Genomic DNA, 12,758 nt, shown 5'->3' with positions numbered 1-12,758 from the left:
GGGACGGGGGGGGCAGGGACGCGCCTCCCGGGCCCGGCGGCGCAGGCCTGGTTGCCATGGCTACGGCCGCGCCGCCGGGCCCTCCCGCATCAGGGCCCCCCCCTCCATCGGGCTGCCCGCAGCGCTGCCTGCGGCACGCGGCGCCTTCCGGCCGGTCCCTGCCGGCGCGGCTGGTCAGGCGAGTGCGGCGGGCGCCCCGGCGGGGCGGCGCGGAGCGGGACTGTCATGGCGGGCGGGTGGCGGGCGCTGCTCTGCGCCGGGCTGGCCGCGCTCCTCGGAGCCCTCCGTAAGCAGCTCCCGGCGCGGGGAGCCCGGAGCGTGGCCCCGGGACCGTGTGGAGTCTTTCCCCTTGCTCCGAGCACGGCGGAGCCCAGGTTCCGGGCGGGGGGAGGGAGAGTTGGGGTGTTCAGCCTGGAGAAGAGAAGGCTCCAGGGAGACCTGAGAGCACCTTCCAGTGCCTGAAGGGGCTCCAGGAAAGCTGGGGAGGGGCTTGGGACAAGGGCAGGGAGGGAGAGGACAAGGGGGATGGATGAAAACTGGAAGAGGGAGATTGAGGTGAGACATGAGGAGGGAATTCTGGAGTGTGAGGGTGGTGAGAGCCTGGCCCAGGCTGCCCAGGGAAGCTGTGGCTGCCCCATCCCTGGCAGTGTTGAAGGGCAGGTTGGATGGGGCTTGGAGCAGCCTGGGCTGGTGGGAGGTGTCCCTGCCCATGCAGGGGGTTGGGACTGGATGATCTTGAAGGTCCCTCCCAACCCAACCCAGTCTGGGATTCTATGCAGCGCTGTCTCTCTCCTGCCCTGAGGGGTTTGCAGAGGGCTTTGCAGATGACCTGACTTCCCTGGCTGATGTTTCTGCCCATGTGCTCATTCCCTGGGCTGGCCTGTGCTGTGTCAGGTGCTGAGGCTGCTTGCCGGGCTGCCAGCGTCAGGCAGGAGCTGCTGAAGGAGGGATTTCACAGGTGAGCTGTCCCCTGCTGCTGTGGCACAACGGGGACTTGTATCTGTGAAGAAGCTTTTCCTTCACAGAATTGAAGAAGCATGGAATAGGTTTGGGTTGGAGTTAGTGATTCAGAGCAAGGAAAATCTTCCTTCATGTGGGGTTTATGTTCTAATTTCCTGTGCTGGGGAAGGGGGTAGAGCACCTGTCTGAGGAGGAGCAGCTGAGGGAGCTGGAGGTGTCCAGCCTGGAGACAAGGAGGGGAGGGGAGACCTGCTGGCTCTGGAGGTTGGAGCCAGGGGGGTCGGGCTCTGCTCCCCAGGAACAAGTGACAGAACCAGAGGAAATGGCCTCAATTGTGCCAGCGGAGGTTTAGGTGGGATTTCAGGAGAAACTTCTTCCCCAAAAGGGTTGTCAGGCCCCTGCCCAGGGCAGGGGGGGAGTCCCCACCCCTGGAGGGGTTTCCTAGCCCTGGAGATGGTGCTGAGGGATGTGGGGCAGGGGTGGCCTTGGCAGGGCTGGGGGAACGGTGGGACTGGATGATCCTAAAGGTCTTTTCCAACCAAAATGATTCTATTCTAAGATTCTGTGGATGTGGAGTGAAGTACCTCACCCCAAGCAGAGAAAGACACCAGGGCCCAACAGGGAGCTTCTCGATCTGTCCCCCCAGGCACCCCAGAGCTGTGTCTCCTCTCATTTCAGAGCCCATCTCGGGGGGGTGGGCCACCTCTTGAAGGGTGGGTGTGAAGGTTTGGCTTCTGTTGCTCGTTTGAAGGGACCTGCTGGTGAAGGTGGAACTTGGTGTCACGGGGGAGGATGCAGGAGGGTGTGCAGTGGCAGCCAGGACTCGTCTCCCACCAGGAATCTACGTGGATCCCTACGAGCTGGAGTCACTGCAGGGACACAATCTGACCAAGGTACCAGCCCCAGAGCTCAGGGGGTGGTGGTGCAGGGGGTGATGGTGCAGGGGGTGATGGTGCAGGGGTGATGGTGCAGGGGGTGGTGGTGCAGGGGGTGGTGGTGCAGGGGTGATGGTGCAGGGGTGATGGTGCAGGGGGTGGTGGTGCAGGGGTGATGGTGCAGGGGGTGATGGTGCAGGGGTGATGGTGCAGGGGGTGGTGGTGCAGGGGGTGATGGTGCAGGGGGTGGTGGTGCAAGGGGTGATGGTGCAGGGGGTGGTGGTGCAAGGGGTGGTGGTGCAAGGAGTGGTGGTGCAGGGGGTGGTGGTGCAGGGGGTGGTGGTGCAGGGTGTTTGGTGTCATGTGCTGCTGCTGTTTCATAGAATCATGAAGGTGGGAAAAGGCCTCTAAGATCATCCAAGTCCAACCATCAGCCCAACACCACAATGCCAGCTAAACCATGTCCCAGAGTCCCACATCTAAATGGTTTTTGAACACTTCCAGGGATGGTGACTCCACCAGTGCCCTGGGCAGCCTGTTCCAGCTCCTGACCATTCTCATTTCCACACACAGACATGTGTAACTGGGGAGCCACCCCTACTCTGCTTAGCCATGAGGAGCAGCTGTGGTAAAAGCTATTCAGGTTGAGAAGATGGAAGGTTAACACCCCAAAAAAAAGAGGTGTGGGGGGTCAATACACAGTAGCATCCTGTGTATTGAGGCTGAAGAGCTTCACAGCTGCAGCAAGAGAATGAAGGGGCTCCAGGAAAGCTGGGGAGGGACTGTTTACAGGGGTGTGAAGTGACAGGATGAGGGACACTGGCCCTAAACTAGAGCAGGGCAGATTCAGGCTGAGTATCAGGAAGAAGCTCTTGACACTGAGGGTGGTGAAGCTCTGGCACAGGCTGCCCAGAGAGGTGGTGGAGGCCCCATCCCTGGAGACATTCCAGGTCAGGCTTGAGGAGGCTCTGAGCAACCTGATCTGGTTAAAATGCCCCCTGTGCACTGCAGGGTGGGCTGGACTAGATGACCTTTAAAGGTCCCTTCCAACCCCACAGGGTTCCCTCCTGAGGCTGCAGGTGACCCCAGCAGCCTCTTAAACCCCAGAATCATGCACCAAAACTCTTGTCTGTTGGGTTTTCCCCCCCCGCCCCCTGCATCCCTCCCGTGGGTCAGTTCTGGTTGCAGCCACATCTGGATCTTTCTCCCCTCACAGGCAGCATTAATCCCTGAGGTTGTTGATGTGGAAGCTCCTGAGTATTTAGCCCCAGATCTCCTCGTTGTGCTGTACCTGGAACCCGACCCGTGGTGCTCTGGTTGCTTCAGGGCTGTCCTACCCGTGCACGGGCGCTACCACCGGCCAGCAGGAGAAGGCCCTGAGGAAGCCTGGGTGGTTCTGAAGAGCCCAGAAGTTCTGGTCTGCTGCTGTGACAGTGAGATTCTCTCTCATTTGTGTGTCCTTTTGGGGAGAGGGGAATCCATGGGCAATCCGGAGCTTGGAACCTGGCTCTGTGTTTGTTGGAGCTCTCGGTTGTCACGTGAACATCAGGGGAAGATGGTGGCCCTGGTGAGGACCATGTTGTCTTCCTCTTTGAATGCTGCTGCATTAAGCTGAAGGCAGATGAACTGTCAAGAGACCCCTGGGTGTTGTACCTTGTAGGGCAAGAATTGGCAGTTGGCCTGTTTGTCACAGCCCCTGCAGGTCCCAGGCCACCTCTTCACCGTGTTTCTCTGGGCAGCTGAAGCCATTTGTGGCAAATTTCACCTTCACCATCTTCACCATCAGGTATGGAGGGTGATCAAAGCCTTCTGGTGGTTCCTACCACTTTCTTCTTGCATTCCCATAAACAAGGGTGGGATGCAGAAAGCTGCCTGGAGGTTGGAATTTCACAGACTCCTGTGAAATGAGAACCTGATATCCAGTGACACTGAAATCCTCCATTTTTGGTACAAATTGTAGTTCCTTTCAGAAAATCATTCTTGCTGGTTGTCAAGCCCAATGTGCTCATGATTCTCAGCTCCTTTATCTTTGTTTGCACGTTATTTGGGCAGTGATTTTCTGGGATAAACTTAGAGGTAAGGAAACTGCCTGGTCACTTAGCAAAGGGCTGTGAAATCTTCACATTTTTCTGCCACATTTATTACTTCTGAGCAGGAAAAGATCCTAATTATTAAGAGGAAAACATCTGAACGTTTGGAGGGGAGTTCCTGCCTGTGCCAGCAGGGGGGCAACAGGGAGACTGGAATTCTGTGGTCTGGGGGAAGAGAAATGATAACTGAATGTTGAGGGGTCTCCAGGCCAATGATGAATCCTTTGCCCTGTTAAGGAGAGAAGGGCCAAGATAACACAAGGGGGAAGAGTCTTCCTTGGGTACCTGCTGCATCAGGAAGGGAAGAGCTGCAAAGTTCAGGAAAAGGACTTCCCAGCACTGCTGTGACCATCCAGGTTAGCTGTTTGGAGCTGTTTCACCTCTTGGTCTTGAGGGAGTAGTAGATTCTGGCTGTTGTGGAGGAAAGACACCTTGTTTGGAGAAGTCCTGCAGGCTGCATTGAAGGATGGGATAAGTTATCCATGGGACAGCCTTGTGGCCAAGAGGGCCAGTGCCATCCTGGGGGGCATTAAGAAGAGGGTGTCCAGCAGGTGGAGGGAGGTTCTCCTCCCCCTCTCCTCTGCCCTGGAGAGGCCTCACCTGGAGTGTTGTGTCCAGTTCTGGGCTGCCCAGTTCAAGAAGGACAAGTTGCTACTGGAGAGAGTCCAGTAGAGGCCACTGAGATGATAAAGGGACAGGGACATCTGAAAGGCTGAGAGAGCTGGAGCTGCTCAGTCTGGAGAAGAGAAGACTGAGAGGGGATCTTATTAATGTTCACAGATATTTGAAGGGGTGGGGTCAAGGAGAAGTCCAGTCTCTTTTCTGTGGTGCCCTGTGATAGGACAAGGGGCAATAGACACAAACTGGAACACAGGAAGTTCCACCTCAACATGAGGGAACAATTTATTACAAGGGTAACAGAGCCCCAGGACAGGCTGCCCAGGGAGGCTGTGGAGTCTCCATCCCTGCAGACATTCCAACCCCACCTGGATGTGTTCCTGTGGGATCTGCTCCAGGGCATCCTGCTCAAGCAGGGGGTTGGACTGGCTGATCTCCAGAGCTCCCTTCCAACCCTGACCATTCCATTATTCTATTCTATGGGATCCTGCTGATGCATGAACATCTACCCTAGGTCACCTGTTGATGGAGTGTTGGGAGCCTGCTGAGGTGGAAGGTCCCTGTCCAGGCCAAGCCCTCAGCCCTTGCCAGTGGTACAGTGCCAGGCACAAACCTGTGAGTTCTGATTTCTGGTGGGAATTCTTGGTTCTCATCTAACAATTGCTGCCTTTTTTTTTCTGTGATGAACAATTTCCACAGCACAAGGATTCATGAGGAAAACAAGAGTTGTGTCATTCCCTCTTTGGGATGCTCCCTTCTCCCTTTCTGACCAGCTTTTAATGGTGTCCTCTTGCCCTTCTGACATGTTTCTAGTCACTCTGTGCTCTTCTCATCCTTTATGGGACTGCTCTCCTTACCTTTTGTGGATAGTTTACTTGGAATTCTAGGATAGAATTGGCCAGTGGTCAAATTAAAAAAAGGCTTCACAAAATAGGTGCTTCAGAGGAGAAGCAAAATGAAAAACTACTTTATGGTCTAACTAAAGGAGGAGTAAAACCCCAGAGATTGAAGGGATAACATCTTTAAAAAAGAGGTCACTTCTGTTTGGTTGTTATCTGATTGGCCAAGTATCTAGGAAAAGGTGAAGTTTCTTCATTCCCTGTTCCAAGACCAAGGAAAGTTGGATCTTTAATGTGGTCAACAACTGCCTTTGATACTTGAAAGGGTTGCAGTGCTGTAGAGGTTCAGGACTCAGATCAATTTGTCTCATAAAAAACCTGTTGGTTTTGTAACACGGATGCTTTCCTATATTTAAGATACCTGCAGACCTCTGGGGTAGCTCCAGCTCTTGTCCAAAAATGTTTTGGAGCTTTCTCCATCACAGAGAAACCAAACAGTTGTTCACCTTGGAGAAAAATGAGCTGTGAAAGGCTCATTCCCAGAGTTTCTCTCTTCCATGCTGTGTTATGGACATACCCTCCATGGCAAGCCTCCTGTAGGAACAAAGATGCAGAGGATCTAAGTGGCTGTCACTTCAAATGGTAGCAGACTAATTTATTGAGCTTTGCAGCTGCCTCTCCATGTGCTGTAGGTGGAAAGGTGATGTCCAGTCTCAGTTTTGATCTCAAATCCCAGAAGAAGCCTTGGCAAGGGGTTAGTTAAACAGTGCTCTGGTTACTAATCCTCTAAGTTGCAGCGTGTTCAAGCCATGTCATCCATGTGGTTTTTTTTTTCTTTGTAGGCATCCAAGGAAACGATTCTGCAGGTCCCAGTGGGACTCAAGCAACACAGCTCCCTAGTGTGTGTCCTGACTCTCCTTGCCACGGTGCTCTGTTCCAGCCTGATCCTTGCAGCTGTGTGCAAATATGGACACTTCTCCTCCCCAGTGATCTGCTCTGAATAAAGGCTGAATGACTGACCTCTGGCCAGCAAAGCTCACTGAATATTACAGCAGCTTCTCGAAATTCAAGGTCTTGCACCTGAGCCAGGGCAATCCCAAGCACCAAGACAGGCTGGACAGAGAGTGGGTTGAGAGCAGCCCTGAGGAGAAGGGCTTGGGGGTGATGGTTGATGAGAAGCTCGACAGGAGCAATGTGTGCTTGCAGCCCAGAAGCCAACTGTGTCCTGGGCTGCAGCAAGAGCAGCGTGGGCAGCAGGGACAGGGGAGGGGATTCTGCCCCTCTGCTCTGGTGAGGTCCCCCCAGCACTGCTGGATCCAGTTCTGGAGCCCCCAAAACAAGAAGGACATGGAGCTGCTGGAGCAAGTCCAGAGGAGGCCACAGAGATGATCCTTGGGCTGGAGCAGCTCTGCTCTGGAGACAGGCTGGGAGAGTTGGGGTGTTCAGCCTGGAGGAGAGAAGGCTCCAGGGAGACCTGAGAGCACCTTCCAGTGCCTGAAGGGGCTCCAGGAAAGGTGGGGAGGGACTTGGGACAAGGGCAGGGAGGGAGAGGACAAGGGGGGATGGATAAAAACTGGGAAAGGGGAGACTGAGGTGAGACATGAGGAGGGAATTCTGGAGTGTGAGGGTGGTGAGAGCCTGGCCCAGGTTGCCCAGGGAAGCTGTGGCTGCCCCATCCCTGGCAGTGTTGAAGGGCAGGTTGGATGGGGCTTGGAGCAACCTGGGCTGGTGGGAGGTGTCCCTGCCCATGCAGGGGGTTGGATATGGATCATCTTGAAGGTGCCTTCCAACCCAAACCATTCTATTATTCTATAATCCTATGAAATAATAATTCCTTGTCCTAACTCTCACAAACACCTTGCACACACCAGAGGACTGTTTTGGTGTGTTGTCAACAGTCCAAGCAGATGGAGGGTAGGAGCAGCAGTGCAAAAAGCTGGAAGGACTGTCCCAGTCTTGGTTCTGATTCCCTTCCCCTGGCCTAGAGCTCGCTCTGACTAGTGCTTCCTCATACAGGTATTTGTGTTTCTGGAATTAAAACTAGTGGACACAAGGATTGGTTACTAAGGGTATGAAAAAACATTATTTAGTCATTAAAGTTTCTGAATTTTAAGCTTGTTGTCCAGATGGGTTGTGTGTGAATTTTGGAGGAGATGTTCTGTGCTTACCTGGGACAGGAGAAGGCTTAAATAATCTCTCCCATTCTAATAGTTGGGAGCCATTGGATTAATCGTCCAATTGGCCAGAGTTGAGAGAGTTTAGGAAAATGGGAAAGAAATTTCTCCCTACACCATAAGCTGAAGGAATGACCCTTGTAAGGTAAAAGCTGGTGAAAAGAAGCAAACCTTTAGAAGACTTGCACTGAGCCATCAGAACAGTTGGTAAACCGAAGGAAACGGAGAGGAAATTGCTTAATGGAAAACCTGAGTTGCTCTGGCTGGACAGAAGAGCTTGGCTGCTGCTCCTGGTTGTCAGTAGGTGGCATTGTGAGCTTGTGGTAACTGCTGGGGGTTGGTGGTGGAGAAAACGCGTTTTCTTCCCTGTAAGTTGAGAGTAAGTTAGGAAAAGCAGGTGATTTTGGGGAGTGGGGGGGGGGGGGGTTGGTGGCGTGTGAATGAAAATCCTGGTTTTCAAATTCTGCCCCTGCTTTGAAGGGCTCTGTGCAGCTGAGGCTGCTCCTCAGCAGAATCAGCCTTTCATGGCTGTCCAGCTGTAGCTCCAGGATCCCTTGGGCATCTTTCTGCTTCTGCTGGAATTGAATAGAGAGCTCTCGTCTTGTGACTTCGCCCACGACAGGTTGGCAAGTGCTGTGACACTGGGCTCTTGTTCTCCCTGGGCTGGATGATGATGGCTGTGCCAGTGCTGCTACCTCAGAGGGTCACACGCTGCATCTGCCTGGGGGAAGGGAGGAATTCCAGAGAACAATCCCAGAGGGATCTGGTGCTGTTTGACTGCATCAGCCCAGCAGAGCTGGGGACCACCAGCAACGCTTGTCTCTGAGCAGGGATTCTTAATCCCCAGAGTTGAGTTTGTCCTTGTGCTCACAGGTAATTCTGTGTTGCAGTCTGACCCTTGGAATCCAACATCCCAGACTGCCCAGTTCTGGAAGGTCCTTGTCATAGCCTAAAAGCTCCCCAGGTTTTGTAACATCAGATAATAGCAATTGAAAACCACAGGTTGAATCCCTCAGCTAAAACAAGCTGAGTGAAAAAAAGAGTCTAGTGAAAGGAAATGGTCATTCAGACCTAGGAGTGGCAAAAACACGAGTGGATGGTTTGGAGATCTGTGCCAAGTGAGGATGTGGGAATGGAAACCAGCATTAGTGGTAAGAAGCTGTAGGAGAAACCAGCAGGAGGGGCTTGAATTACAGGGGGTTGAGCACCGACCAAGCTGCCTGTTGCAATGTGCACTAATTGGTCTGGCTGGCACGTGGCTCACTCAGCACATCTAAAACTCATCAGGATCCCACCAACAGGCTTTTCAGCTGCACTTGAGTAATGCTGATTCTGAGCCAGGTAAAATGTGAGAGAAATCACTGAACTTCTCAGGGGGTGTCTTTTTGCTACGGCAAACAGCAAGTATTTGCTGGTTTAAAATCCATTTGTATTCTAAAGAGACAAGTTTTTCTTTCAAAGCTGTTAATGAGTCTACTAATTATTGTAGTGCTAAGAGTGAAGGAATTTGCCAGTTAAACTTTTATCAGAAACTACTGTTGTTAAGCAAGGACTGTGTTTAGCATCCTGAAGGTGTGCCAGACACTGGGGGATGCAGGTGCCAGCCCCACAGGGATATGGAGATATGAGTTGTAAGGCTCCCTTGTGGAAAATTTCTGGCAGCTTGGGAGACAGGAATGAGGTGGCTGAGTTCTTGGCAGGAGAACAGAGATACAATGGGTGGACACGTGTATAAGGATGGAATTAGAGCAGTGAAAGGAAAAGGGGGAGGATGGGGATGTTAAAAGCCACAGTAGGGGTTAAGACTTTCTGAATCACAAATGAATGGGTATAACAAAAAAAAAATCCACAAAGGAAAAAAGGGTCCTTGTTTCTTTAAAAAGATGGAGAGGGAGGCTGGAGAACAGGCAGGGGGGGAAGGATTCTGAAAATGGTTTGGAGCAGGAGCCCAGTGGGTTTAGGGGTACAAGGCTGAAGCAGCAAGGTCACCTTAGAGGGACGGAAAGTAGAGTTGAGGGAAGTGAGAAGCTCAGAAATCTGCAGTGGTTTCTTGAGATGTACATGCAGAGATGAATTAGCAACATCTTGGTCCTAGGATGAATACGGAGTTGAGTCAGAGTAGGAAAGTAACAAAGCAATATGCAAAGAGAAGTGAGGAGATGGCCTTGCCTGTAGTAGGAAGTAGACCAGAGCACTCCCCAGCAGCCACAGGGTCATTTTGGAGTACTGTTCCTGGAAGAGCAGGGCTGAAAAAAGGCAGATCTGTTGGGGCAGGTTTTCTGTGACCATTGGCTCTGCAGTAATTCAGTGAAGAGGAAGAGAGAAGATAGCCAGCAAGCATTGGCTGAAGGCAACAGAAGGTGGAACGTCTGATCCACACTCTTTGTGCCTGGACCTGCATGGAGGTTTCAGGCCTTTGTGGAAGCCTGCTGCTTCTCCCCGAGGCCTTTATGAAGAGGAGCTGCCTGATAATATGTCCTCCTTCTTCTGAAGGAAAAATCAGATGCTGCTTCAAGCCTGGACTGACAGAGGAGGCAAGATCCAAGCTGCAGGGCAGGTAGATTTTTGGGCAAGTCAGCTGGAAGATTAAATGTATCACAGGAATCTGGGGGGAGAAGCCTTGAGGGCGTGTATGCTGCTTTCTCAGCTGTGTAACTACTGCCTCTCTTGGCATGTGGGCAGCTTAGGTTGCTGATGGTAGAAGTGGCAACACGGCAAGCTGCTCTGTAGCCGACACATGCTGCTTTCACAGGTAACGCTGCACCTGAGCCCTGTGGCCTTCTGAACCTGAGGAGCTGATGGGAGAAGGGTTAATTTGCTGCCCCTTCCAGCACCAAAGGAAGAGCTGGTAGGGCACAGAGGAGGGTCATGAAGCTCTGCCCCCTTAGCGCTCTCACACGTCCTTCCCAACCTGCTGGTCTCGGCGCGGGCTGGCTGCCACGCAGACCTCGAGAAGACCCTGGCACCCACAGCACAAAGCCCCTGAGCTGTGCCAAAACTGGTTTTCCTCACAACATGAAGCATTGAGGGAGCTGCCTCAAATGATGGAAGCGAGGGGTGAAGAGGCAGTTTGGAGGTGATCTGCCGGCAGGGCTGGGGAGCTGATCTTAGCCCTGTACGTGGCTGCGCCTCAAGTGTTGTCTTCAGTTCTGGGCCCCTCGCTTCAGAAAGGAGATTGAGCCGTCAGGGCTTGTCCAGGGAACGGCAAGGGAGCTGGGGAAGGGGCTGGAGCAGAAGGAGAAGGGTCTGGAGAACTTGTGAGGAGCAGCTGAGGGAGCTGGGGGTGTCCAGCCTGGAGACAAGGAGGCGAGGGGAGACCTGCTGGCTCTGGAGGTTGGAGCCAGGGGGGTCAGGCTCTGCTCCCCAGGAACAAGTGATAGGATGAGAGGAAATGGCCTCAAGTCGTGCCAGGGGAGGTTGAGATGGGATACTAGGCTGAATTTCTTCACAAAAAAAAAAAAGGCACTTGGCTTGCCAGGTGTTGGAGCTGCCTGCCTAGCTGCAGCCCACATCCCTGGAGCAGTACTTGGGGACACGGTTGAGCTGTGGTTAGGCTAAGGGTTGTACAGGATCTTCTGGAAGCTCTTTTTTCCAACCCCAGCTCATCCCACGACCCGCAGAGGAGGAGGGGAGCCCCGCTGAGCCTCCCCCCTCAGCCCCCTGAGCCTCCCCCCTCAGCCCCCCGATCTCTCCCCTCAGCCTCCCGATCTCTCTCCTCAGCCCCCCCAGCCTCTCCCCTCAGCCCCCTGATCTCCCCCCTCAGCCCCCCATCTCTTCCCTCAGCCCCCCCAGCCTCTCCCCCCTGATCTCCCCCCTCAGCCCCCCGAGCCTCTCCCCTCAGCCCCCCGATCTCCTCCCTTAGCCCCCCGATCTCCCCCCTCAGCCCCCCAATCTCCCCCCTCAGCCCCCCCGAGCCTCTCCCCTCAGCCCCCTGATCTCTCCCCTCAGCCCCCCATCTCCCCCCTCAGCCCCCCGATCTCTCTCCTCAGCCCCCCCAGCCTCTCCCCTCAGCCCCCCATCTCTCCCCTCAGCCCCCCCAGCCTCTCCCCTCAGCCCCCCCAATCTCCCCCCTCAGCCCCCTGATCTCCCCCCTCAGCCCCCCATCTCTTCCCTCAGCCTCTCCCCTCAGCCCCCTGATCTCTTCCCTCAGCCCCCCGATCTCTCTCCTCAGCCCCCCCAATCTCTCCCCTCAGCCCCCCGATCTCTCCCCTCAGCCCCCCCGATCTCTCCCCTCAGCCCCCCGATCTCCCCCCGATCTCTCAACTCTCCCCCCCGATCCCTCCCCTCAGCCCCCCACCTCCCCCCTCAGCCCCCCCGATCTCTCCCCCCCGATCTCCCCCCTCAGCCCCCCCGATCTCCCCCCTCAGCCCCCCAGCCTTTCCCCCCCGATCTCCCCCCTCAGCCACCCCGACCTCCCCCCTCAGCCCCCCCAGCCTCTCCCCCCGATCTCCCCCCTCAGCCCCCCGAGCGCCCGCCCCGCGCGGGGCCCGCCGGGAGCTGTAGTCGCGCGGGGGGGCCCCGCCCCGGCGGGCTGTGGCCACGCGCGGCGGTTCCGCTTCCCCCTCCGGCTCCTGCCGCCGCCGCCGCCCCGGTGGGTCCCGCTGCCGCCGCCATCGCCCCGGTGGGTCCCGCCGCCATCACCGCCCCGTGGCGGCCCCCCCACCCCCCGCTCGGTGAGTCTTTACCCGCCCAACCGCTTTACCCTCGATCGTTCTTTGTGGAGGGGTCCGTCCCACGCACCCCCCCCCACCCCAGCCCACCCACCCCTCAGAGCCGGGCCCCGCGGGGAGCTCGGGCAGCGGCGGCTCAGCCCCCTCAGGAGGTTCCCGGCAGCGCGGGGCCCAGGCCGGCCTGGCTGGCTCCGGTGGCGGCGCGGGGGCAGGAAGGCGGCCCGGCTTTCCTGCCTGGGCCCCGCCTCGGCCTTCCCCCCCCCCCCCTTCCCCGCCTTCCCCGGGAGCCCCCGCTTGCTGAGGGGGCACATTCGGGAACGGGGTGAAACCTCCTGCGTCTCTGCATCTCTGGGTGTTGCCCTCGTACATCGTGAGGGGGCGGGGGGGGGAAAAAACGGTGGGAATAACACCCCCCCCCCCCCACCCCCCCCCGTGCAGGTCCCGCCGCAGGTTGTCCCACCCCTCGGTTGTCTCTCTGGTACCTGCTAAAACCTGGTGCTCTTTGTCCACCTCACCCCCTCGTTCTGTTTGT

The 12,758-nt window shown here is 55.7% G+C and overlaps 2 protein-coding genes across 6 annotated transcripts in view; both read left to right on the top strand.

Annotated features, from left to right (window-relative positions):
* PIGX (phosphatidylinositol glycan anchor biosynthesis class X) overlaps window positions 1-6,426 on the top strand; it is a 39,034-nt gene extending 32,608 nt beyond the window's left edge. Inside the window, exons 1-6 of one of the 4 annotated variants that reach the window (XM_051626012.1) lie at window positions 217-286; window positions 895-958; window positions 1,712-1,853; window positions 3,052-3,268; window positions 5,058-5,158; window positions 6,225-6,426. In XM_051626012.1, the coding sequence (XP_051481972.1) occupies window positions 226-286; window positions 895-958; window positions 1,712-1,853; window positions 3,052-3,268; window positions 5,058-5,158; window positions 6,225-6,386 (747 nt within the window). In that variant the 5' untranslated portion in view covers window positions 217-225 and the 3' untranslated portion in view covers window positions 6,387-6,426. Of the gene's footprint in view, window positions 1-216; window positions 287-741; window positions 959-1,711; window positions 1,854-3,051; window positions 3,269-4,162; window positions 4,282-5,057; window positions 5,159-6,224 lie in introns of those variants that run through there. The other 3 variants (XM_051626015.1, XM_051626013.1, XM_051626014.1) reach the window with 3 other exon arrangements.
* A 5,786-nt stretch (window positions 6,427-12,212) lies between these two features.
* Window positions 12,213-12,758, top strand: part of PAK2 (p21 (RAC1) activated kinase 2) — a 45,823-nt gene continuing 45,277 nt past the window's right edge. For both annotated transcript variants that reach the window (XM_051625977.1, XM_051625976.1), the window contains exon 1: window positions 12,213-12,229. The gene's annotated coding sequence lies outside the window, so the exon portion shown is untranslated. The remainder of the gene's footprint in view (window positions 12,230-12,758) is intronic.

The sequence above is a fragment of the Apus apus genome, chromosome 8, assembly GCF_020740795.1.
Source record: "Apus apus isolate bApuApu2 chromosome 8, bApuApu2.pri.cur, whole genome shotgun sequence".
NCBI classification, from domain to species: domain Eukaryota; kingdom Metazoa; phylum Chordata; class Aves; order Apodiformes; family Apodidae; genus Apus; species Apus apus.
The sequence above is the reverse complement of the archived record's forward strand: the minus strand, read 5'-3'. Positions and strand labels throughout refer to the sequence as shown.